The sequence below is a fragment of the Pleuronectes platessa genome, chromosome 20, assembly GCF_947347685.1.
Source record: "Pleuronectes platessa chromosome 20, fPlePla1.1, whole genome shotgun sequence".
In the NCBI taxonomy this organism is placed as follows: Eukaryota; Metazoa; Chordata; class Actinopteri; order Pleuronectiformes; family Pleuronectidae; genus Pleuronectes; species Pleuronectes platessa.
In genome coordinates, this window is record NC_070645.1 from 7,859,788 (window position 1) to 7,884,923 (window position 25,136).

The window sequence follows — 25,136 nt, forward strand, 5'->3', positions numbered from 1 at the left end:
GCCCCGCGTCGCGAGTCTCGGGGTCACCGAGACCCCCATTCGGATAGACGGCCTTCAACTCGAGCGGCAGCGCGAGCCTCCCGGCGCGAGCCTTCGGGTCGCCGAGACCCAGGCCGAAGAGACTCCCCGACGCGGGCATCCCAGGGGTCCTACGTCACACCGACGCGCAACTTGGAGGGTGTCGTGGGGAGATGAAAAAAAAAGTCAAACGCTTTGCAACTCTGTCGCAGTTTTTCCATTTTCAACGGCCGCTGAGCAACAACAGGCGCGAGCGCACGAAGCGGGGAGCCCGGACCGGCCCCGCGTCGCGAGTCTCCGGGTCGCGGAGACCCCCATTCGGATAGACGGCCGTCAACTCGAGCGGCAGCGCGAGCGCACGAAACGGGGAGCCCGGACCGGCCCCGTGTGACAGATACATCTGCAAGGGCTGTTCGCTTTTCTATTGCCCATCTTGCGCGTGCTGATGTGTGGCGGGCTGTGCGTGTACGCGTGTGCGTCTGTGGGTCTTGTGCTTCATCATCATCATCTTCTTCTTCTTCTTCTTCTTCTTCTTCTTCTTCTTCTTCTTCTTCTTCTTCTTCTTCTTCTCATCACCGAGCAGGAGCAGGTTTCGATAACACAAACGGAGGGAGCGTGTCAGTTCAGCGTTGCGAGTCTCAGGGTCACGAGGACCCCGATCGGAGAGACGGCCCTCGACGCGAGCGGCAGCGCGGCGACCCCCCCCGGCGCGAGCCTTCGGGTCGCAGAGACCCACGCCGAAGAGTGGGTCTCTGGGCGGTCCCAGGGGTCCTACGTCACACCGTTGGGCAACTTGGAGCGGGTGTGAGAAATACATCTGCAAGGGCTGTTCGCTTTTCTGTTGCCCTTCGTGCGCGTGCTGATGTGTGGCGGGCTGTGCGTATGCACGTGTGCGCGTGCGTCTGTGTGTTTGAAGCAGGGTATCGCGACGAGCGTTTGTCAAATCGCTACAAAAAACGCTCACAGCAAACAGCATGGGGAAGCAGGGACAACACAAGGGTTAATTGGAAAAACAGGTGTTTAGCTGCGACCGAAACAGGTATTGAAGGTTACAGACAAAAGACAATTCAAAGCGCTTTACAAATGCATGAAGGTGTATTAGTGTTGAAGCTAGACATTTTTGGTCCTAAGAAAGAATATAATGCTGGCACCACCCAATCACCCCCCACAAAAAAAAAAACTAAACCACCAAACTGCCTGGAAAACCCATTTGATCATCCGTAGTTAAATAACAGAGAAAATTCAAGAAAAAAAATGACATAAGCACTCGATAAGTCCTCAGTTACTTAAAGACTTTTTGTGCAAAAGAGATGGACAATATATATAAAAACATTTTTCAACACAAAAGTGAATTTTACATAAACAAATTTGTCGAGAAGAGACAAATGAGGAATGTTCACCTCAGACAAAAAGTTAATTTAAACATGTTTTTAAAGGTTAAGCCATGTTAGTATTGTTGTAATTATTATAATAAGTATTAGTAGTAATGGTAGTAGTATTAGTAGATATAGTAGTAGTATACTGTTAAATGTATCAAACCTCCCCTGTACCTGCCACTTTATTATTATTATTATACACCTAGATACAGCTCAATTAATTTAGTGTAATACTTGTTTACTAACCTCAGTAAGTTTTCATGTTAAACTTTTCGTCCATCTGATATGATGGTTTGCAGATTGCAGTGACTTCTTTTAAATAATGTGATGGAAATTCATCTTGAGATTTGAAATAATGAAATCAGACTGGAGTTGCCATTGAGTCTTTATAATAGTAATCTCTGCAGAGATACACAACAAGCACGGGTGCTCAGGATGGAACAACTGGCTGCGAAGGTGAAAAAGCCAGGACTTATACAAAGAGGCGTTTCACAAGACAGCATGAGAAAAAGAAGACATGCCAGAATTAATACAAAGAGGAGCTTCATAAAACTTAATATGAAAAAGATATGAAATCCTCCTCAGTGCTCATCTGCTGTGTCCGTCCGCTGTAGCAAACTCCCAGTTTGCCAAGGCCACAGTAGTGAGACACCTGGTCTGTTGAATTTTCCCTCACAATAACATTTTTACATTTGATGTCATCTTTTTATTCTTACCTATAGCTTTAATTATTTGTATTTGCTCTTGTGCAATGTTCGCTTCTTTTTATTGATTCTTCTTATTGTATTTGTTTTAATGTTTTTTACGTGATGATATCTTCTTATCGCACATCGTGTATCAAATGGAATGATTTCATAACTTACTTTTTCATTATTTTGATATACAAAGTCATAATTATAGTAATGGTTTTGAACTAGCAAGTATTTATTCAAGAAATTAAGTAATTATTGTTATGTAACAAGTCATTATCTGGAGATACTTCATCTTTATATTATTAGTGGGGTTAGGGTGCATGCCTGCAACTGTTTATCTGTCATTCCCTCTGCAGAATGCTCTTTGCATGCTGTATGATTGTCTGACCGTCGATTACAAGGAATAAAGTATGCTTAAAAGACTTTGATTCTCTAATCTCTTTATTTCAGAAGTCTCACAACATAACATTTCCATCACAATCACCATTTCCCCTTATCAGTTGATTTAATAAACAGAATGCACTAAATGACATAACAGAAAATTATAAGTAACCCTTATATAAATAATAAGAGATTTAACAAAGACGAAGTTTAAATAAAAGTTATTTCAACAAAAAGAGTCATGTGCTGAACAAAGAGGAAAATCAGTCACCAGGTACAAATGACTATGAGTAAAGTCAATGCATTGTGGTTACACACAACAGCTGCTTACTTTAACTACCTTTGTGTGGGGGTTTAATGGACGAGTTTCAACACCTGAATTTGCAGGATTTGCAGGATTTTCTTTGGTTTGGTTGGGTTTGAGAAGATTAAATTATAATCATCGGAAACAGGTCTTGCAAGTTTACCGACAAAAGACCATTCAAAGTAATTTACAAATGCAAACTAATTTGTAAAGCTAATTACAGTTTTTCACAATTGTTAACACATGTTTTTCAAAACAATAACGGCTTTCTCAAAACTGCACACAGACAACTGAAAACCTCACACACAAAATGCTAAACCTGACACTCCCTTTGCAAGATGACTCTTTGCCATCAAATCTCTTACCTGTTCACAAAATGGAGCTCGTGTTTTCATTTGGTACACACAGCCATATTTTCAAATAACACACACATACCATTCATTGGGAACACACAACTAAGCATTTGCTTGCACACTACCAACCATTTACAGCACACTGAAGTGCAAAATTGAAAACACAATCATCAAAATGGAACACACCGTATGAATGAATGAGCCATTTCTCCTTTTGAAAAATTGTCTCAGTGTAGGCCTACTTTCTTCATAGTCAAACATAAAACAGCACACAAATATGCAGCATAAAAAGGTTTATTTCGGTACACACAGAGAACAGTACAGAACTGTAAAGCGGCCTACTCAACCCCCCCTTCACAAAAATTACAGTTTTTCACAATTGTTAACACGCGTTTTTCAAAACAATAACAGCTTTCTCAAAACTGCACACAGAAAACTAAAAACCTCACACACACAATGCTGACAGGCCTCGACACTCACGTCGCCACAGGCCTCCTCAATGGCCTGGAGCAGTGGGAGCCGGTCCTGTGGGTTCCGTTCATATACCTTCCACCTCCAAGCTGAAAATAATTCCTCAATGGGATTCAGGAAAGTAGAATAAGGTGGAAGGTATAGAATGGAAAAATGTGGGTGGTCCTGGAACCACTCCCGCACTTGAAAGCTCACATTGTCCCGGATGACAACGTGATTGATCCACTGTGGGTCATCTGTCTGGTCAGGTGGTACCAGCAGGTCATGCAGGCCATCCAGGAAGACGAGGAGACGGGCAGCGTCATAGGCCCCTAAGTGGGCATGACGGTGCAAGATCCCATGGTGATTCATTGCAGCACACATTGTGATGTTCCCACCACGCTGGCCGGGGACCTCAACAATGGCCCGCTGGCCAATGACGTTTCTGCCCCGTCACCTCCTCTTCACCAGGTTAAATCCCACCTCATCAATAAAGATGTACTGGTACAACACATGAGCTGTGTCATGCTCCTGGATCAGCATGAGAATGCAAGTCACAGTATGGACACAGAGAGGTCAACACAGTGGGCTACAGTGAGACACTGTAGAAAAGGAACAATATTGGATTACAGGTACAATACATGCATGTGTCAGTGCTGAATGTTGGTACTTACAAGCACAAACTCTCACCATAAGTCCTTGATGGCTGTGTTCTATTCGAATGGGACCCTGAACACTTGTTTCATCAGCATGGCATTCCTATGAAGAATACAGTCCAATGACAATCTGGACGTTTCTAAATGTAGCATGGTCAGCCAGGATCCTAGTTTTTATTTTTCTGAGTGTGATAGAGTTGTACTCACGAACCATATCTACAATGTCAGTGTCCTGTTAGGCTGTGTAAATGAGGTGAAATTGCTCAACAGACCTGAATGTTTAGAGATTTGAGTATTTGTGTGTTGTAGGTTGATGCTTTGAGATTTTACTTGAGAAGTGTGTGCAACAACTGAACATTGTGTGTAGTGTTTTGACAACAAGGTGATGTGTAATTGACATCAGAGTGTAAACAAGGAAAGTGTTAACAACTGAGAAAAACTGTAATAGCTTTACATAAAAAGGTTATCCTGGAGAAAATAAACCCTAATTATATTTCATTCATAACTTGTTAATAAATACTTTAATTACATGAACTAATTTATAATAACAACAGTAAGTGTTCTCTGAGAGGCCCTGTCTGTGCTGAGCCCTTGGAATCGTCCTAACCCCCCCACCCCTCTACCCCACGCCCGCCCAGACACAAAAGCAAAAACAAATCTGATTTATTCAATTATATTTTATTAATTCACCGCATACAAAATTTGTTGACATCCTCGTTACATCATGAGCTACACTACTTAGATAGTATACAATTGGATGTAGGGTAACATTGTTTGATACAGAGCCGGGTTAATGTGAGATTAGTTGATTGAACAGCCTGTAGGCACTGATAGGATGCTTTGTTTGGTTTGTGGTCCCTTTAGAAAGGCACAAGGGGGTCGTCCAGTCTTTTGTTTTCCTGTATGCCAGTCAGCTGAAGGGTTCCTCCATTATATGGCAGTTTTTGGCAAACGATGAGATGATCATATTCTTCTTCTCCCACATGAACCTGAAAGGAAACAAGAGTTAGAGTTTGTGTTCAGCAGATGAATGCAAGTTCATCTTCGTTTTGCTCCTCTGAGAAAAACACCTGGTTCCACTAAGTGCACTATCAAGACGTTGAATGTCTCCCTGTAAACAGCAGCCTGCTGCATTTGAAAATAATGCTTCATGAGTCAGACAGTATGTTTCCGTCCAACTGCTCTCATTGTGTTTTCAATTTTTGTGCATCAAAAACTCTTTGAACTCGAAACACAATAAAGTAATAATATCACAACAGTGTTGAGACTTAACCAAAGAGGCAGTTTGTGTACCAATAAAAAAAAGGAAACGAAGTGCAATGGAAACAAACTTAGGGAGAATCGATCATGATTTTCATAAAGCCTGTGATTTTCACACATGCATTGAAACCAAATCATCAAATCACCTCAAAAAGAAGAAACTAAGATCCTCAAATGAAGACATGAAAAAAGAATAAAGCATTCATCCACATTTCCCACGTCATTTATGGAGGTTGGTCATTTTAAATATTGTTCTTTTGATATGAACACGACATCTGTTGCACTTGCTGCTCTCTCTGAGTTTCTCCTCACTGGAGGTTTGACTGGTTCTCTATTATCGAAATAGCATTGTGTTATCTTCTTCTATAACAATGGCACCTCAGTGGAGCATTAAACCTTTATCATGATGACCTCAACACTTAATACACACGCGTATCAATAAGTAAACAGTGTTGAAGCCAAATCCAATTGGGCTACTGACTTTAAAATATCTGACCTTACAGACACTATACATGAGGCCACAGACTTTTCTGTTTTCTGTAGTTTTCTGTTTCGTTTGAAGAAGTAGTCACCAATTACTTAATTTGTATTGGATCGTCATAGTTGTGAGTGTACAAAGAGTGAATGTTCATTTTTGGGAGAACTGCCCCTTTAAAGATAATATTTTCTATGATGTGTGTGTCTCATCCTCCAGGACTAGTTCTTCTTCTTCTACCTTAATCAAGTAGTTGGTCCCGGCCACAACCTGCTTCCTGTACAACTTGGCTGTGAAGACGATGTAGTTCTTCCCTGTCTTTGCTTCAGCCTCGTGCTTCATCTACACACCAAGAAGTGACAACAAAAACAACAACACAATGAAACACAAACCCTTTCCATCTGTGAATCGATCCTAGAGATCAGAGAGGAACAATGGTATCTCTACTCACAGCGTCACAGATCTTCTGGATTTCTCCATCTGCTTTGACAACCTCAGAATATCCACCGCACGACATCTTCACGACTCTTGATTGCAGCTAAAATAACGATAAACACACGAGAAGCGTCTTTTATTCTTTTTAACGAGGAAGTCACCTTCTGTCAGGGATCACATGATATTTTGGAGCATACCATCCGCCTTCAGGGGAGAGGGGTTGATGGTACGCAATTCAATTTGTCATAATTTTTATCTACAAGCTCATTATTTTGAGTAATGCTTTTGAGATACCAATTATTTATTAAAGAAAATAACAAAATTTGGTTTGTAATAGGTCATTATTTGGAGTTACTACAGCATTGTATTTGATTAGTAAATCATTGCTTATCAGTTCCATGGAAATCAAGATAAGGCAACACCTCTGATACACCCACATATGTTCATTGGAAAACAGGTGTTCAACCGAGACTGAAAAGGCATTGCAAGTTTACAGACAAAAGACAATTCAAAGCACTTTACCAATGCATGGAGGTGTATTGGGGCCGAAGCTAGACAACTTTGGTCCTATGAAAGAATATAATGCTGGCATCAAGTTTATGAGTGAGAAAGTATGTTTCCATCCATCTGCTCTTATGTGTTTTCAAGTTGTGCATCAAAAATCCTTTGCAATGGTAACCAAATAAAGTATAAATATCACAGTAGGTTTTAGAATTAGCTCTTTTTTTTGACTTGTGTATCAATAACTAAATGCAAAAAGGTGCACTGGATACACACTTAGGGAGAATCGATGATGATTTTCATAAAGCCTGTGATGCATTGAAACCAAAAAATCAAATCAACTCAAAATGAGGAAACAAATGTTCATCTCAAACAGTAGGTTAGGTGAGTAATGGTTTTGAGCTAGCAATTATTTATTTAAGAAATGAACTTGTTATTGATTTGTAACACGTCATTATTTGGAGATACTACATCATTATATTTGATTCGTAAATCATTTCTTATCAGTTCCATGGAAAGCAAGATAAGGCAACACCTCTGATACACCCACATGTGTTCATTGGAAAAAAAGTAGTTCAACCTTGAGAAATCATTAATCATAGTCATTTTGTTATGCTCTCCAGAAACCATCTGGGTGTTGAGCAGCAGTGCTTCCCCTAGATCCTCCGATTGACCTCAGATGACATGTTTGGGAGAACCAAACTCACATTCTCATATTTTTTTAATTTAAGGAACTAAAGGATCCAAGTACTCCCACTATAGCGTCTGTTCCTGCAGGTCTTTTGTTTTAGGAAGACAACTGAGACGTGTCACAGTGGTGAAAATAAAGGGGTGGAAAAATGTGCAAAACCTGAAGGTGTGTGAACACTTTCTGGAGCAGGTGTGTGTTCCTGCAGCTATTTTACAAATCATAAATCAGCACAGAAAGAAAAGCAACACGTTGAAAGATGCCGAACAAATCAGATTCATTCAATTATCGTTTATTAATTCAAAATAGTTCAATTTTCACTGTCAGTATGATTTCCAGCACGTATACATGTTGTTTTATGTTGGAATTGGTTAACATTGTTAACATACCGAGCCGCTGGTGAAATGTGATATGAACTGATGAGTTCTATTTGTGGTCCTTCTAGAGCAGGGGTCTCCAACACGTCGCTCAGGAGCCGGTTTTCTGTAGCTCGCCAGTAGGTTCACTGACTGTGTTAAAAAAAACAACAACAATAAAAACACCTCTTCCCACTTCAATTTAATCAAGCACATTGATATGCCACCCCCTCCAATAAAAAATAATAAGATGGGCTTAAAAATAATAAAATAAATCAAAAAATCAATAAAAAGATGATTGTCGTGTGAACGTCTGAACCCAGCGAGTCACAGCAGCATAGCATCAAACTTGCACCTACATGTTGGACTAGTTACATTGTAGGCAAGTTGAGCTAAAGTGAAGTGGTGCTATAAGCGAGCCTGTTGAATCGGATTTTAGATGGACAACGAAGAGCTTCGGCCAAGAAAAAGCAGAAAACGTACTATTTCCAAGCGGAGCGGGAAAGCGAGTAATTTTTTTACAAATGTGAAGGACAAGTGTGTGTGCCTTATCTGCAGGGTCAGCGTTTCAGTAGGGAAAAGAAGTAACGTGGAGCGCCACCACACTCATGTCCACGGGAACTTTGCACTGATTTTCCTGCAAGCAGCTCGCTACGGACTGAACAGGTGAACCAGCTAAAAGCAACACTGAAAAAACAGCAATGTCTTTTCACCCAACCGACGAAGAAAACCAAAGAGGCAACGGAGAAATCGTTTAAAAAAACGCGCATCCTGACGGAGCACAAAAAGCCGTTCACTGATGTTGGGATGGTGAAGGATGCGATGACCGCAGAGGCCGAGACGTTATTTAAGGACCATAACAGTAAGACTGATATCCTTTCCGCTATCACTGATGTTCAGCTTGGTGCTAACACAGTGGAGAGAGTGTCCGCGCTTTCTGCAGATGAAATGGGGGCAGCTGGAGGGGGGGGGGGACATCACAAGGTGCAAATGGTTTTCAATTCAGTGTGACGAGTCGGTGGACTCGACTGATACAGCCCAGTTGGCTGTGTTTGTTAGGATGGACTTCGATGTCTTTTTTCCACCAGAGAGGAGTTTTTGACATTGCTTCCTCTGAAATCCACAACTAGAGGAATCGATATCTACAACGTTTTGAAAAAATTACTTTGTGCAAAAAATGTGCCGGTTGAAAGCTGGTGTCTATTACAACAGACGGATCCCCAGCTATGACAGGACGCCACTCAGGATTTATTGCACAGTGCAAGGCAGACCCGGACTTTCCTAATATTGTGAACTATCACTGCATCATCACCAACAGGCTATATGTGCCAAAGTCATGAGATTTGATTATGTCATGACACCTGTTGTTAAAATTATCAACTCCATTCGAGAGAAGGCAGAACAACAAAGGGCTTCAAACTATTTCTTCAAGAACTGTCTGCTGAGTATGATGATGTCCTCCTCCACACAGAGATCAGGTGGCTGAGCAGAGGTATAACACTGCAACGCTTTTTATCCTTGCTGAAAGAAATCAAGGCCATCATGGAATCCAGAGAGGAGGACACTGCCCTCTTGTCTGATGCTGAGTGGCTGCTTGATCTTGCTTTTCTGAAAGATATGACAGAGAAACGTTTTCACCTGAACTCAGTAACAAGGCAAAGACAAAACCATCTCTGAAAAGATCAGTGCTGTGAAGGCTTTGAAAGCAAAACTGTCATTTGACCTCCAGCAACTGAAAAATAGAAGACTGGCACACTTCCCATTAGTGGAAAACAATTTGGAAAGCCATGCAAGGGTAGATAATGTGTTGGATGTACATAAGTATTGTGACCTCTTTTCCAGGCTAAGGCAGGAGTTGAGGATAGGTTCAATGGTTTTGATAAGCTGGAACCCTGTGTGGCAATCATTGCAAACCCCTTCATGGAGGTAGACATCACAGAGCTTTCAGAGAAGATGACTGAACTGTTCAGTGTCAATCCTATGGAGTTGGAGATGGAGGTTATAAATCTCCAAAATAATGTTCAGCTTAAGTCTCAGCAACACTTAACAACATTTCTGGAGCCTTGTAGAAAACTCTAAGAATATTCACCAAGCCGCAGTGAAAATGTCTGCGTTATTTGGCTCTAAACACCTTTGTGAATCTGCTTATTCTGACATGAATGTCATGAAATCTAAACTCTGAACTATACTGACAAATAAACACTTAAATGACTCTTTAAGAGTCCATGCAGTGCCAGTCATCTCTGTAAAAAAGGGTGAATGTACTTATTTTACACGTGTAACGAAAAGTTAAAGAAATAAATTAAGTAACTTGCTACGTGGGCCAAAATTCGTGAAAAATAGTCTTTGTTCTTGGACCTTGATGTGAAGATTTTTGATAAGCTTTGTGATATTTAATAAATGTTATGCAATTTCACACACATACAAAGAGTAGCTTCATTCAGATGATGAGTGCTTTGTGAATAAATGTAAGCGATGTGATGCAAGTAGCTTTCGGCCCCTTAAATTTTTTCAAAGTAGCTCAGAGATGAAGAAAGGTTGGATACCCCTGCTCTAGAAGAAGTGGATCGATCCTCTGCCTTCTTCTCTTGCTGCATGTCCGTCAGGATAAAGCTGCCTTCTTGACTTGATAAAAATGAATGTAAAGAACTTCAGGTGTTGGGCAGTAGTCTCTCTCTCTCTCTCTCTCTCTCTCTCTCTCTCTCTCTCTCTCTCTCTCTCTCTCTCTCACTCTCTCTCTCACGCTCTCTTTCTCTCTCTCTCTCTCTCTCTCTCTCTCTCTCTCTCTCTCTCTCTCTCTCTCTCTCTCTCTCTCTCTTCCCATTTCGGACCACTCATCAAGGGTCGATGATACAAAACTTATTGTGGATACTGAAAAACACCAAGAGCTCTAAGACCCATGCTGCCAGTGTCTCCAGGGACAGTTCACCTTCTGTCCTGCTGACTGGAAATCAAGCAAGAATGAACCACGCATTGAACAGAGAGAGGGTGAAATATAAAGGCTATCCTGGAGAAATAAACCCCAAGTATATTTCATTTATAACTTGTTAATGAATACTTTAATTACATGAATTAATTTATAATAATAACAATAAGTGTTCTCTGAGTGCCCCTGTTTGTGCTGGGCCCTTGGAATCGTCCTAACCCCCCCACCCCCCATCCGCCCGCACAAAAAAATTAAGAACAAATCAGATTTATTCAATTATATTTTATTAATTCACGGCATACACAAATTTGTTGACATCCTCGTTACATCATGAGCTACACTACTAAGACAGTATACAATTAGATGTAGGGTAACATTGATTGATACAGAGCGGGGTTAATGTGCGATAAGTTGATTGAACAGCCTGTAGGCACTGATAGGATGCTTTGTTTGGTTTGTGGTCCCTTTAGAAAGGCACAAGGGGGTCGTCCAGTCTTTTGTTTTCCTGTATGCCAGTCAGCTGAAGGGTTCCTCCATCACATGGCAGTTTTTGGTAAACGATGAGATGATCATATTCTTCTTCTCCCACATGAACCTGAAAGGAAACAAGAGTTAGAGTTTGTGTTCACCAGATGAATGCGAGTTCATCTTCGTTTTGCTCCTCTGAGAAAAACACCTGGTTCCACTAAGTGCACTATCAAGTCGTTGAATGTCTCCCTGTAAACAGCAGCCTGCTGCATTTGAAATTGATGCTTCATGAGTCAGAAAGTATGTTTCCATCCATCTGCTCTCATGTGTTTTCAATTTTTGTGCATCAAAAACTCTTTGAACTCGAAACCCAATAAAGTAATAATATCACAGTAGTTTTGAGACTTAACTAAAGAGGAAGTTTGTGTATCAATAAAAAAAATGAAATAAAGTGCAATGGAAACACACTTGGGGAGAATCGATCATGATTTTCATATAGCCTGTGATTTTCATACACGCATTGAAACCAAATCATCAAATCACCTCAAAAAGAAGAAACTAAGATTCTCAAATGAAGACATGAAAAAATAATAAAGCCTTCATCCACATTTCCCACGTCATTTATGGATGTTGGTCATTTTAAGTATTGTTCTTTTGATGTGCTCTGTAAACACGACATCTGCTGCACTTGCTGCTCTCTCTGAAGTTTCTCCTCACTGTAGGTTTGACTGGTTCTCTATTATCGAAATCTCATTGTGTTATCTTCTTCTATAACAATGGCACCTCAGTGGAGCATTAAACCTTTATCTTGATGACCTCAACACTAAATACACACACATATCAGTAAGTAAACAGTGTTGAAGCCAAATCCAATTGGGCTACTGACTTTAAAAGGTCTGACCTTACAGACACTATACATGAGACCACAGGAGCAGCATGGAGGCTTTTATGTTTTCTATAGTTTTCTTTAACGTTTGAAGAAGTAGTCACCAATTACTTCGATTGCATTGGATCATCATAGTTGTGAGTGTACAAAGAGTGAATGTTCATTTTTGGGTGAACTTCCCCTTTAAAGATGATATTTTCTATGATGTGTGTGTCTCATCCTCCAGGACTAGTTCTTCTTCTTCTACCTTAATCAAGTAGTTGGTCCCGGCCACAACCTGCTTCCTGTACAACTTGGCTGTGAAGAGGATGTAGTTCTTTCCATTCTTTGCTTCAGCCTCGTGCTTCATCTACACACCAAGAAGTGACAACAACAACAACAAAAACACAATGAAACACAAACCCTTTTCATATGTGAATAGATCCTAGAGAACAGAGAGGAACAATGGTTTCTCTACTTACAGCGTCACAGATCTTCTGGATTTCTCCATCTGCTTTGACAACCTCAGAATATCCACCTAAGAGAGGCATCTTCACGACTCTTGATCGCAGCTAAAATCACGATAAACACACGAGAAGCTTCTTTTATTCTTTTTAACAAGGAAGTCACCTTCAGTCAGGGATCACATGATGTTTTGGAGCATACCATCCACCTTCAGGGGAGAGGGGTTGATGGTACGCAATTAAATTTGTCATCAATTTGATCTACAAGCTCATTATTTTTGAGTAATGCTTTTGAGATACCAACTATTTATTAAAGAAAATAACAAAATTTGGTTTGTAATAGGTCATTATTTGGAGATACTACAGCATTCTATTTGATTAGTAAATCATTTCTTATCAGTTCCATGGAAAGCAAGATAAGGCAACACCTCTGATACACCCACATTTGTTCATTGGAAAAAAGGTTGTTCAACCTTGAGAAATCATTAATCATAGTCATTTTGTAATGATCTCCAGAAACCATCTGAGTGTTGAGCAGCAGTGCTTCCCCTAGATCCTCCGAAATGTGCAAAACCTGAAGTTCTGTCAGACAACTCACGTTGGATCATGTAATATTATTTATTACAACAGATTTAGTGTTTAGCGTCTAGGCTCCAACTTAATCACTCCCCCATATGATTACACAGTAATGATGGGAGTGATGAGCAAATACTTGTAACCCCCCGTTGGAGCCTACAGGTGGATGCTGGGCCTACAGGTGGATGCTGGGGTGGTGGAGGGACTGTAGCAACAGGTAGCCATACTGCAGCAGCAGTGCGAGCAAGAGGGGTTGATGGGAAATGTCTCTCTGGTTAAATAGACCACCTGATAAGGTGGGTGTGTATTATAGATGGTTGTGGAGATTGAGGTATATCACATGATGTATGTCACATGATGTATGTCACGTGATTGGCGCAGCGCAGCTCGAGTTGCCTGCCAGAACTAGCTTGCAGGCGTCGCCATATGTGTGTGAACACTTTCTGGAGCAGGTGTGTGTTCCTGCAGCTATTTTACAAATCATAAATCAGCACAGAAAGAAAAGCAACATGTTGAAAGATGCCGAACAAATCAGATTAATTCAATTATCGTTTATTAATTCAAAATAGTTCAATTTTGACTGTGAGTATGATATTTAGCACGTATACACATGAACATGTGTCTGATGTTTTTAAATTTTTGGTATCTTGCATTTCCTGAGGAAAAACATCAGATTTTTCGCTGAACAAAGCAGGCAGCCGAAATTAATGCTGACAGTTTAATTCTTGGTTTTCTCTTTATTACTTGCCGTTGTGTAATATTGGCTGGCACCTCATTGAAGCATTCACTCACAAAAATAAATTTGAGATGTAAAACGAAACTTGGCATGAGAGTGTAGTGGAAAATACCTAAGTGTGGTTGAAACTTGTTTTGTAGTTGAAGAGTAACTTTTTGCATACCTGTCCAAGACATTTATTACCTGAGGTGTTGGTGAACTGAAACCTGTAAAACCAGTCTGAACTGGTTAGGACAAACAGCCTTAGCTCTCCTATATAATACCCTTGCATTTGAATGTTCTCCATCTTCACTCTGAGATCCCTGTGTATCTCTGTGTTGATCCTTTCTGCAGAAAGCCCCTATTAAAATACACATAGACTAATTTGGCGTTCCAGCCTCTTGTATTTTCAGATTTCCATCACAAGAGCGACAACAGTGAACCAGGACATTTAAGCCCGATGATGCAAAACAAGGGCTGAAAGTCACAATCATTTCGGGTGAATTGCAGAGCTCTGCGATCCTTCTGCTTATAAAAGCTTCAAATTCATTTTTGCAAGAGATTAAGAATATTTTCTTGTCATCAGTCTGGTTTGTAGGAGAACCTAGATGTCCTTAAAGGTCACGTGTATCATCTTGTGTGGACAGGACTTTTAGATAGAGTCTTTGTAATATACAATTGTAATGAAGTACTTGGTCCCGGCCACATTCTGCATCCTGTATGTCTTGGCTGTAAAAACCTCAAAGCTCCTCTCTGCTTTCTGTTCAATGTGGGACTTCATCTGATCATAAAGTTTCTAAGCATCAAAATGAAAGACAAACCCTGTGAACTGTGAGGGAATATCTTGTTTTCTACTTACGACAAAAACCTTCACATGAACATTTTGGCCAACAGACTTGCGGGAAGCAGCAGGTCTGAACAGTAAAACTTTTTGGACTGAGAAGAGGAATTCTAAACTTCTTGTTCCCGACATTTCGACTTGATGATTGCCTTAGGACTCAATTTGGTATCCTCTGCTGATGGGGTGACGGATACACAACATTCAACCCCACCATCTTTTCAGATGTCCCAAATGGCGCATGAGCCATTGTTTGTGTATCAGGGGCACCTCCCTATGGATGTCACTACTGAGTTGCTCTCCAGGTCACGGCTTTTAGTCACTTCTTCTTTTTCCGATTTCATGCACTTAGAGGCATTGCCTTGTACTTCACATGTGACATGATTCCCTGGTGTCTAACCTCTTCTGGTCCGATTCCAAGAGTGCAGCTGCTGTTTCGCTTACCGACCAGCATAAGCCACTATTCTGCGCTCTGAATCCCAGCCGTCGCACCTCGCCCTCCAGATCAAAGGACGACCAGTGACGGATCTAGGACCATTTGTCAGATCATTTCAGGCTGTCGTTGATTGGCAGTCCAACACGACACCTGATGTAGCGTATTCACCTAGCATGAATGCTTTCAGTTTTCCCTTAGATACTTCTCCTCTTCTTACAGACTTACCAGAAACGCTGTCTCCTCCTCTACTTAGTGGTGCTTTCTGAATTGTGCACCTGATAATTTAATCTTTTTTTGATTCATCTTTGACTCTAACCACAGTCTATAACCGCAGCATGTACGTCAGGGACACACCTGAGGCAGAAGCGCAAATTCTGTGCGAGCCGCCGCCTGACTGTTCACACAGGGAGCCATCCAGGAGGATGTTTAAATGCTGGCTTGCTGTCCACGGAGCCACAGGTGCTGACATCAGCAAATGTCCCTACTATGCTGCCAAAATGAGTAGGTATTTATATTTCTCTTTCCATGCACCATGCTGCTTGGAGGAACTGTTGTGAGGTTGTTGTTGTTAAGGTTTGTTCTTCTCTTTTTGTGCATCCAGCGGCGTCGAGTGGAAAGGCATATGCCGGTCAACTCGCCATGGCCGTACTCCGACACCCAACGGGATTGGTTCTGTTTGCGACTTGGATTGATGCATGGGATCTGATGTGATCCCACCTCCAGCCTTTCATTTTGCTGCTGAAAGAGGGAGAGGGAGAGAGGGAGAGGGAGGAGAAACCTTGAGGGAAGGCGAATAAGGAGATTGAGACCATTTCATACTTTAATAAAAACATTCTTTAGGGGTTCAAGCTAATTCAATATTGCACATCGCTAAAGAAGGAAATTCTCTTCTTCTAATATTAATGGTTTATCTACATTCTTCTTATAGACCTGCAGTTTATCTACTTGACAGTTAGTTATGTACGAGGTTGGTCTTTTAACAGCTCATTTGTTTTGAATACACAAGTATCCACCATCGCTACAACTGTGTACAACCATATTGTGTTGTGTACGACTTTGAAGGAAGTTTTCTCCTGTTAGTACAAAACTTTTGTGCCGCTTGTACTGTATGCAGTGTAATTAATTTGAATGTTCACCCTGACACAGTATGCTTGTTGCACACAGAGTACCAAAGGAGATGTGTTGATAATAACATTTAAACCAGGATGCTGTGCTCTCAACGCATACTGCATGTGACTATGCAGTATTCTTTCAGTTGCAAAGCTCGTTCAGGACAACAGCTGGAGTGCAGAGGAACCCAGCAGCGAGCAGGGGGCAGCCTCAGGACATCTCAGCAGACTGTGATTCTTGAAAGGCGTCAGAGGACGAGGTTGACAACTACTGGGTTATTCTATATGAATAGGTTTTTAAAGCATGTTAAATCTTCCAGTATCTAAAATCAAAAAATATAAAAGTAACTTTTAAGTAAGGCTGTCAAATATATGTAGAAAAGTAGAAACTATTTTCTCTGAAGTGTGTATCAAAAGGACACGGACACACACACACACAGTAATTTGTCCATCTTCTTGTTGTGCTTAGTTCCTCACGTGAATCAGCAGGCGGTGTGGCCTAGTCGGTAAAGAGGACAGAAGGTGCCGGGTTCGATTCCCACCCTCTCTCTTCTTCATGGTAGGATGTGCGTAGTTCGGTTCTGCGCAGGATGTGCGCACGCATTTTTTTTTCTTTTTCTATTTAATTTATATTAATTTAATTTAATTTTTTTAATTTAATTAATTTAATTTAATTTGATTTAATTTAATTTAATTTAAATATATATATATATATTTTTTGTAAACTGTAAACTGAACTACTTTGTAAGACTGCTATCATTTGAAAATATGCACCGTTATCCCCAGGAAGACAAGACAGTGTTGAATTCAGTTGTGCTTTTGAAAAGTGCCTGCAAATTGTTGGGTGATAAATGAATACAAATAAAACAAACTAAATTGAAATGTGTTTGAAGATCGAATTGTGAAAGTAAAGTTACAAAGCTGTTTTTACCGTAATGAGTCAAACAGCGCGGTTCCATTTGAAAAGATTCTCTGAATACAGTCGAGATGGCGAATCTCTCTTTTGAAATGATAAATCAGTCTCTTGTGCCGCCCTCTCGACATTTTGCGCCCTAGGCAACCGCCTATGTCAACTGTACAAGGAGCCGCCCCTGCTCCATCCCCTGTTCATTAACCGCACTGACTCTGGCTACAGATAACTTCAGAGGCAAAAGATGGAAGCTTCATCTTTATACACAGTATTTGGTTTCAAATCGCTGGCATGTAGAAAACAATACCATCAGCTAAGTCTGCACAGTCCCATGGGAACATAAATGGTTTTCATGGAACCAGACACCAAAGACAGATGAATCTCAGTAATTCATCAATGTGCCGCAGGGATGTGAGGCACCAGCAGTGACAGCTTTGAAAGGTGGCTGTATTCAGAGAGTCAGAAATCTGTGGGTGAAAACTTTGCAGGTTATCGCTGCAAACCTCGAGGGCCGGCGAAACAATTTTTTAATGAGCACAGAGTAAGACGAGAGTTCAGCACTGATAATGAGGCTGAATATATTCGCTCACAATGGTTGAATTATGCCATCAGATGGGCAAGAACTCCCCCTGGGGAGCGATGAGTTAAGCTATATGCAATATTCCTTCATCTGCGGGTTGTGGGTGGCGATGGGAGAGCTGTCTCCACTGACCAATACAATTCTGGAGACTGGGAGTCTGCCAAAGGGATGAAAGTGTGTAATGATGGTGAAAAAAGGAGGAAACTCACACAGAGACTGGTTACTGATGGGGAAAAACAATTATCTTTTTATTATTTATTCAAAATAGGTCAAAGGAATGGAGTCTAGACGGAGACAAGTAATGAGAAATTAGGAAGCACATGTGTCAGGAGCTTTTTTTTTTACCATGAACAAAGTCATGTTAAGACCTCGGGAGATATTGTATGGAGTTAAGTTACATAACAAGAGAGCGCTGAATGCTTGAATTGGGGTTCTTCAAAAATCCGGCTAACATATAATATTACTCATCAGATTAAAACAGTTTGTGAAGATGTAAAAAATTTCCAAAAACTGTGGGATTAGAAACTTTGATCAAATCGAATAATATTTGCCGATGCTTCTGTAGCTGGAAAGAGTTAAATCATCGGAGTGACAGTAAGATTTTTTTCTTTTATGAGAAACTTGGTTGAAAGATTCTACAAGCCAAAGCCTTCAGGGTGATTTGAGAAGATGCTGCAGTGCTACACTCCCAGTTGACGTTTATCTGAAATGCATGAATCAACTGGGGATCTGGATTCTCAAACTGGCTTTAAGCTATTAAACAAAACTCCCAGTTTGTTAATATTGTCTTTCAGAAATCCGCAAGCACTCGTCAAATGCAAAAATAGAGATTATTTCTCTGGCAGGTGTTTGACCCTTGCCAGCAACTGAATGTGCAATGGACCGGAATAGGGAAATAATGTGGTTTCAAGTTTGAGAGTCGTTTGTGGCTCAGCGTAGAGTGGGTTGTCCTCTAACCAGGAGATCAGAGGTGCGATCCCGGTCTCATAGAAAAAGACCCACATTCAACAAAGTGACAGGGGGAAAGCGTTCTGATCATAAGGAGAACATTCAGAAAAATGATTGACAATAATACTGAAAATTTTTCTTTCAATAAAGACTGTCGACGAAAGAATATCTCCATTACTACTTTGAGGAATGTGTTTGATATTGTTTACATAAAGAACGAAACTACGAGGAAAGGTTCATTTGCCTCATTTTTTGACTGATAAATGTTCTCGTAATAAAAATTAAAAAAAAAAAGTTTTTTTGTGCTTTTTTCTTGTATTTTGTGTAGTTTTAGTTTCTGATGTCTGTATGTTTGTCGTTTTAATGTATTTAGGAGAGTTGTCAGTTGTTTGTACATTTTATTGTCCCTTCAGGTACAGATATCTTCGATTCGAAAACAAACTGGGAATAACACACTTATCGTACTATTCACACACACACACACACACACACACCGAATGAGTTATATTGATCTTGGGATATATGAAAAATGTTGAAACAGCCCTTGAGCACACTTCACAAGAACATGACGAATCGGATTATATTCAAATTCAAAACAACTTTATCTTTCCCTGGAGGGCGATTCTAAATTCTATAATCTATATGTGGTTAATCAGACCCAGTTCCTATACGAACGTTCTGTGTCCCTATGATAATGTGTGAAACGTTTTCTGTTGTTGTGAGGTAATGATGCATTTCCTAACGTTTTACTGTTTACCAGCTGAAGACGATGACAAATGCATTATTTGATCTGAAGCCCTGTGTGCGTGAGCCTGTGAGCCGGTGATCTCCTCCAATGTCAACACTCCTGAGGTATAAAGACTGTCTGTTGTCTGAACTGTGCACCTGTGGTCCTGATGCTGTCTCGAAGTTTCTGCCAGGTCGTTGCAGGAGTGAACTGCAGGTCCGGTCCCACCTTTGGTTCGGGTTTACGGACTTTTGTAACCTCAAGTATGAAATGTGGAGAAGCTTTCAACAAAGGTAATAAAAAAAAATGTGCAGGCCGTCAGCTATGTCCAACAGAAACAACTTTAACTATCCAATACTGACCCTGTAGTTCTATGTGTCAGTTTTAAGTTTGGAATATGCTAATATATATAGATATTGTTTTAGATTTGATTTCAAATGTTCTGTTGCCTAATTAAAGCAACAGGTTGAGCATCTTCTGCCAGTGTCCTCACAGTGAATGGACAGCAGGCGCTTTATCCAGAGTTTTCCATGTGACTGTCAAAAACAGAGAGTCTGGTAAACTCTGGCATTTTGATTTGTAACGGAGAACAATGGTCTGTCAGGGGCTGAGTTGAGTGAAAGCTTCAGTTTACCCTCACACCTGCTGCAGAAGTGAAATAAACAGGTTTCAACCAATGGACGGTGAGTTGCGGTGGTTCCACGTTTCAGTAAAAAACTTTTTAAACTTGAAAAAGGTGGATGCTGTTTTTGTCTGTCCTGTTTCCAGCTTCAGTGGTGACTTACTCGCAGCTGAAGACCATGTTGTGCGTCCGTGACATTCAGCTGTTCGATGTGAGGAATCCTGATGAGCACCAGGCCGGACACATCCCAGATGCCGTCAACATCCCATGTGAGAGATAACACGCGAGCCAAAGTAGGATAACGACGGTTTTCCATGGGTCCTTTTCTAACTGCTATGTTCTTTGCGCGTGTGTGTGCATATCAGTGTCAAACCTGGAAGAGTCCCTGAAGCTGTCCCCAGAGGGCTTTAAGGACAAATTTAAAGTGAAGGCTCCTGGGAAAGATGACGACAACATCGTATTTCATTGCAGAAGAGGGAAAAGGAGCACCAAAGCACTGGACATCAGCCGGCAGCTGGGGTTTAACAGGTAAAACAGCAGAGTCTGTGGAGGAGCACGGCAGCAAAAGTTACATTAATACATTGTAGAATCAAACTCATTAATTAATTAATTAGTTAGTATATTTATCTAGAAATAAACTACTCTATTTAAAATTGCAAAAAATACATACAGACCTTTGTTTTACATTTTATAATTCATGAATGCTTTATTACTAATCTACATGACATGCATACTGTGTATATGCATGGAAATAACATGAAATATGCAGTATCATACAATTAGTTTTTGTTACTATGATCCTATGAAAGACCAGTTTAAATTGAACTGTATTTGCTGTTTAACTGGGAATTAAATTCCAGACAAACTAATTCAAATTGGGAATGTGTTTCTTCTTCTCAGGGCGAGGCATTATGAAGGAGGCTACAGTGAGTGGGCCGAGAAGAAGGAAGAAAAGTGAACTCTAAATTCTGCTCTTTGTAATCACACAAACGCCATTATTGAAAATGCAGCTACAATAAACACAAAAGATGACACATGAGAGTTTCGGTTCACTGTTCATATCATATTTACTGTATGAGTTTCTGTTTGCATTCACATTGACTGTCACTTTATTAGTTATTAATTTCTCTTCATATTGACTGTTAATTAAAGATTAAATAAGAAAAGAGGATTTTACTTCATTGACTTGTTACAGTTTATTGACTGATTCAAAGTTTACAGTCGGGTTTGTTAAGTTGTGTTGTTTTACTTTTAGAATAAATGATGACGAACATCCATCGTGTCCTTGTGTCCTGCCTGTGAACTTTGTTACAGATACACATTACACACTTGTTATGGCAGCTTTTACAGTTATATCATCAAGGTGACTGTTGTTGTGTAGCAGCCAACATTGAGATGTATTATCTATTTTTAATTTCATTGCATTAGTTTGCAAAAAATACAATTCAGTTGCAAAAATAAAGCCATATCAAGAAAAGGCAAAAAGGGTTAGTCATACATTCATAAAACAAGAAAATTAAAGGTTTAGCTCAAATATAACACTATATTGAGTGAATTTTTAAAAACACAGCTGTATTATGACATTACATAAACATTAATTTTTCTGTTTAACCTTGTGTCTTCTGTCTTAAATTTCTAACGAGCGAACAAGTATTTTTGTGTATACTTTGATTTCATATAACTCCTTTAGTCGGGAATGTGCCACAGAAGCAGTTTGATTCCTGGACCAGAAGATGGCGGCAAAATTCCAACCAACACAAAGACAAATGTTCCTCTTCATGTTTCCACCACACGTTTCCTTTATCGTTACTGTAGTGATGCGCTCTCAGGCCTGACCTTCACACTGGTATTACTCCAGACAGTTACAGGTCCTTTTAAGAAACAGATCTGTGAGCAGCTGTCAAGACCTGGATTGACACAAGGTCTGCACATCACTCAGTCAGAGGGTACTGCCACTCCCTCCTCCACCTTCCCATATATCCTCCCGAGGGTCTATTTGCAAAGCATCAACTGTATAGAAGGTGTGTGTGTTTGTGTGTGTGTGTGTCTATGTGTGTGTTTGTGCTCGGGGGTGGCTGAAGGGCTATATGCTCTGTTTATGATCTCGGTCTGGAGGTCATGGGAGGACGGATAAGGAGCTTGGACATGCTTTTAATCCAGAACACATTCCCCTTTCTCTTCTTCTCATACATTATAAATCACCACGCCAGTAAGGCAACAGCAATTTCAGAGCATAAAAAAGCATTATACACCTCCAGATGCTTCCATTCATGTAGGAGAGACTGAGATTGATTCTCTGAATGTTGCAGAGTGTGCATAAATGGAGGTGAAGGGAAATCAGTCTTTAGTTGTTGAATGAGTGGAGGAGCAGTTTTTGTGCTGCAACATCATCCCAAGTCAGAATTCAGCAGCACAGCCTCAGTCCTGTCAAGTTACAGATCCACGGATTCCTGCCAGTTTTACAGTGCGATGAATTAGGATTCTCTCCAGCTCTGCCCGGCACAGGAGACATTTTCCAGAGTGCCGCCATTGAGATGAAGGATGAGTCAAATTTCCAGTGAGCACCAAGGACAGTGTGGCCACTTTGAGATGAGCTGAAACTCAACCTGACTGCGGGTTCATGCTGAAAAAAGAACGGTTCAGGTTGTCAGCTGTTGTGGTTACAAAGAGCAGTTCATTAATCTCCAGCGTTGTTATCATATCTACAATGTAGCTTTTGCGTTTGCTGCCATATCTAAAAGATATTTGGAAACAAGAGCCATGTTGAAGTAATTAAATAATCCTCCACTGTGCATACAATTGGGTGCCAGAGAAAAGTCTTACACAACATAACAGGACTACTTGTGTAAGTTGGAAGGAAGAAAGAAAGAACACCTTCCCTTGGTTCATTGGTTCGGTCTCATTGGTTGGGTCATGTGCTGGAGGAACCCCTGCAGGTCTTATTCCTCTTACCTTAAAATGTCATGTGGAGGACAGCAGAACAGAGCAGGCTTGGTGCGAGTGTGGACACCCTATAAGAATTTTTTTCATCTGCACTGAGATTTATTTTTGTCACTTCCTATGTGGAGGAAGGGGGTTTGTGGAGCCATGTTGGACACATCTATACATTCCTTTCAAGCATTGACCCGGAGTGGCCTAATTTACTGGTTTTATTAGGTCAAGATTAGACTATTTTTAATGCGAATGTCACGTCCAGCCAAGCCCGACCCAGACTGGTTCAGGGTCATACTGAGGAATACAGCCATGGGGCATGATTTCAGTGCAATCCATGCAGCTATAATAACTCCTAACTGAACGAGTGGGGAAAAAATATCGTATTCATGATGAAGTGATGAATCTCTCTGTGGTTGTAAGGATTGGTGACATTAATTCGCCACTGCATCAGTTTTACGCGAAGGAAGGCGCCACCTGACGTCTCCTCTCGATCGCATACGCGCGCCACCGGTGAGCGCAGGCGGCACAATCAAAGTGTAAAAAGCTCGAGGCGCGTGTGTTAGCGGCTGTCACGGAGCCACTGAGCAGTGCGCGTGTTTAGCGTTCACCTCTATCGAAGCCGAGATCCATCTGCGAGACTCACACATCCACATTCCCCCGTGCGCTATGGCACCGACCGAGCGCTCCTCCCGCTCCTTCCGCTCGCCTCGCAGCTCCGGACGCGGTGACCGGACAACTTTTAACTCTGCGCGGATGATGCTTTTCCTCTGTGGCATCTGATGAATCCTCCACTGGGAAACAGAAACAGGTATCTGGTGTTTTTGTTCTGCCTTTACGCACGGTCGAAAGTAGGTTTTTATTTGCATTTGCTCCACTGTTTGTTTGTTGAATTTGTCAGTGCTGATTGGTTTCCTAGTTGTGCCATCCTGCGTGCGCTCTGTTCGGTCATCACATAGGCCCCCAAAAAATGCGTTTTATGTGTTATTACTCCTCAGCGTTTGGCTACTGGACGATATTTGAACCCAATCTGTCGAAGCATGATTGTGAAGCATGATAACGTGCTCCGATTATCAGTTTTAATTTAATTTTGCGATAAAGGTTTGATTCCCTGGCAGCTGTTAATGATTTCCAGACTTAAAATTAACATGGAGGAAAACCAATCACCTCATGTGAGCGTAACCTCAAATTAAATGATCCACAATTACTATTCTTGAATTCTCTTTAGGTCTCTTTGTGGTTAAATACAGTGAAACACTCTCCTTTCCCTGAATTAAAGGAGCGCACACACTAAGCAAGTGTGTGCACGTGCAGGCAGTTAGTGATGCCCACTTGAAGGTCAGAGAACTTCACATTAGCAGTGACTGCTGGAGGTTAATAGGAGACACAGGTCCAGGCAACAATCGAGTGAAGGGGGAAACAATTTGTATTAGTCCTTCAGTTCTAGCAGACCATTAACTGCAGCTCCATGAAACCTTGTATCACCAAACAAGAGACATCAGACTAAATAGGAGTGTGTGCATATATGTTGTGGGTGTGCATGGATGTGGTAATGCTTACATGTTTAATGAGTCATCTTCCTCTTGATCTGTCGCATTTAATGTTGTGCCAAACTCAGGGCTGATCAAGGTGATCGGCGTCTGGTGTATCTTTGCTTCTCCAGATTCTCAATAACATGATACTGCAGCCATTGCGGGGAAAGAGCGGAATTATAGACTAAGGACATCTTTACAAGGCTCCTGGGTTCGAGCCAAGTCTAAAAATGTCCCTGGTTTCTCAGACTTTTTCTGTCACACAGAGAGAGGAGCTTGGATAAGATGGATCCCGTTTATTTACCATCTAGACCCAGGGATTGAGCATTGCCTCAGCACTGTTATCTGGACTCTGTAGGGAGGATTGGGAATGAATGAGGGAAGGATGGAGTGCAAGGAGCAGAGGCCGGGACCGGAGCCAAGCGGACCTCTCAGGGTGGCAGCACGGAGTTATTACCCCCTCCCCAATGAGCTAACCTCACTGACAATGCTCAGCGGCACGCAGCCAGCCCCTCATTAAAGTTGCCATCTCTGCGTAGTAGTT

The 25,136-nt window shown here is 41.1% G+C and overlaps 3 protein-coding genes across 3 annotated transcripts; 1 reads left to right on the forward strand and 2 right to left on the reverse strand.

The window, feature by feature from the left end:
• Positions 1-4,923: 4,923 nt before the first annotated feature.
• On the reverse strand, positions 4,924-6,557 carry LOC128425875 (cystatin-B-like). Its single transcript, XM_053412708.1, has 3 exons — positions 6,417-6,557; positions 6,206-6,307; positions 4,924-5,219 (listed from the first exon to the last, which is right to left on the reverse strand). The coding sequence occupies exons 1-3, from the start codon at positions 6,480-6,482 to the stop codon at positions 5,091-5,093; spliced, it is 297 nt and encodes a 98-aa protein (XP_053268683.1). The 5' UTR covers positions 6,483-6,557; the 3' UTR covers positions 4,924-5,090.
• Positions 6,558-11,178: 4,621 nt separating this feature from the next.
• On the reverse strand, positions 11,179-12,837 carry LOC128425874 (cystatin-B). The gene is made up of 3 exons (XM_053412707.1): positions 12,687-12,837; positions 12,473-12,574; positions 11,179-11,466 (listed from the first exon to the last, which is right to left on the reverse strand). The coding sequence occupies exons 1-3, from the start codon at positions 12,753-12,755 to the stop codon at positions 11,338-11,340; spliced, it is 300 nt and encodes a 99-aa protein (XP_053268682.1). The 5' UTR covers positions 12,756-12,837; the 3' UTR covers positions 11,179-11,337.
• A 6,839-nt stretch (positions 12,838-19,676) lies between these two features.
• Positions 19,677-21,087, forward strand: si:ch211-161h7.8 (thiosulfate:glutathione sulfurtransferase). Its single transcript, XM_053413050.1, has 4 exons — positions 19,677-19,800; positions 20,276-20,398; positions 20,495-20,657; positions 21,030-21,087. Exons 1-4 carry the CDS (start codon positions 19,677-19,679, stop codon positions 21,085-21,087), a joined length of 468 nt encoding a protein of 155 aa, XP_053269025.1.
• Positions 21,088-25,136: the final 4,049 nt, after the last annotated feature.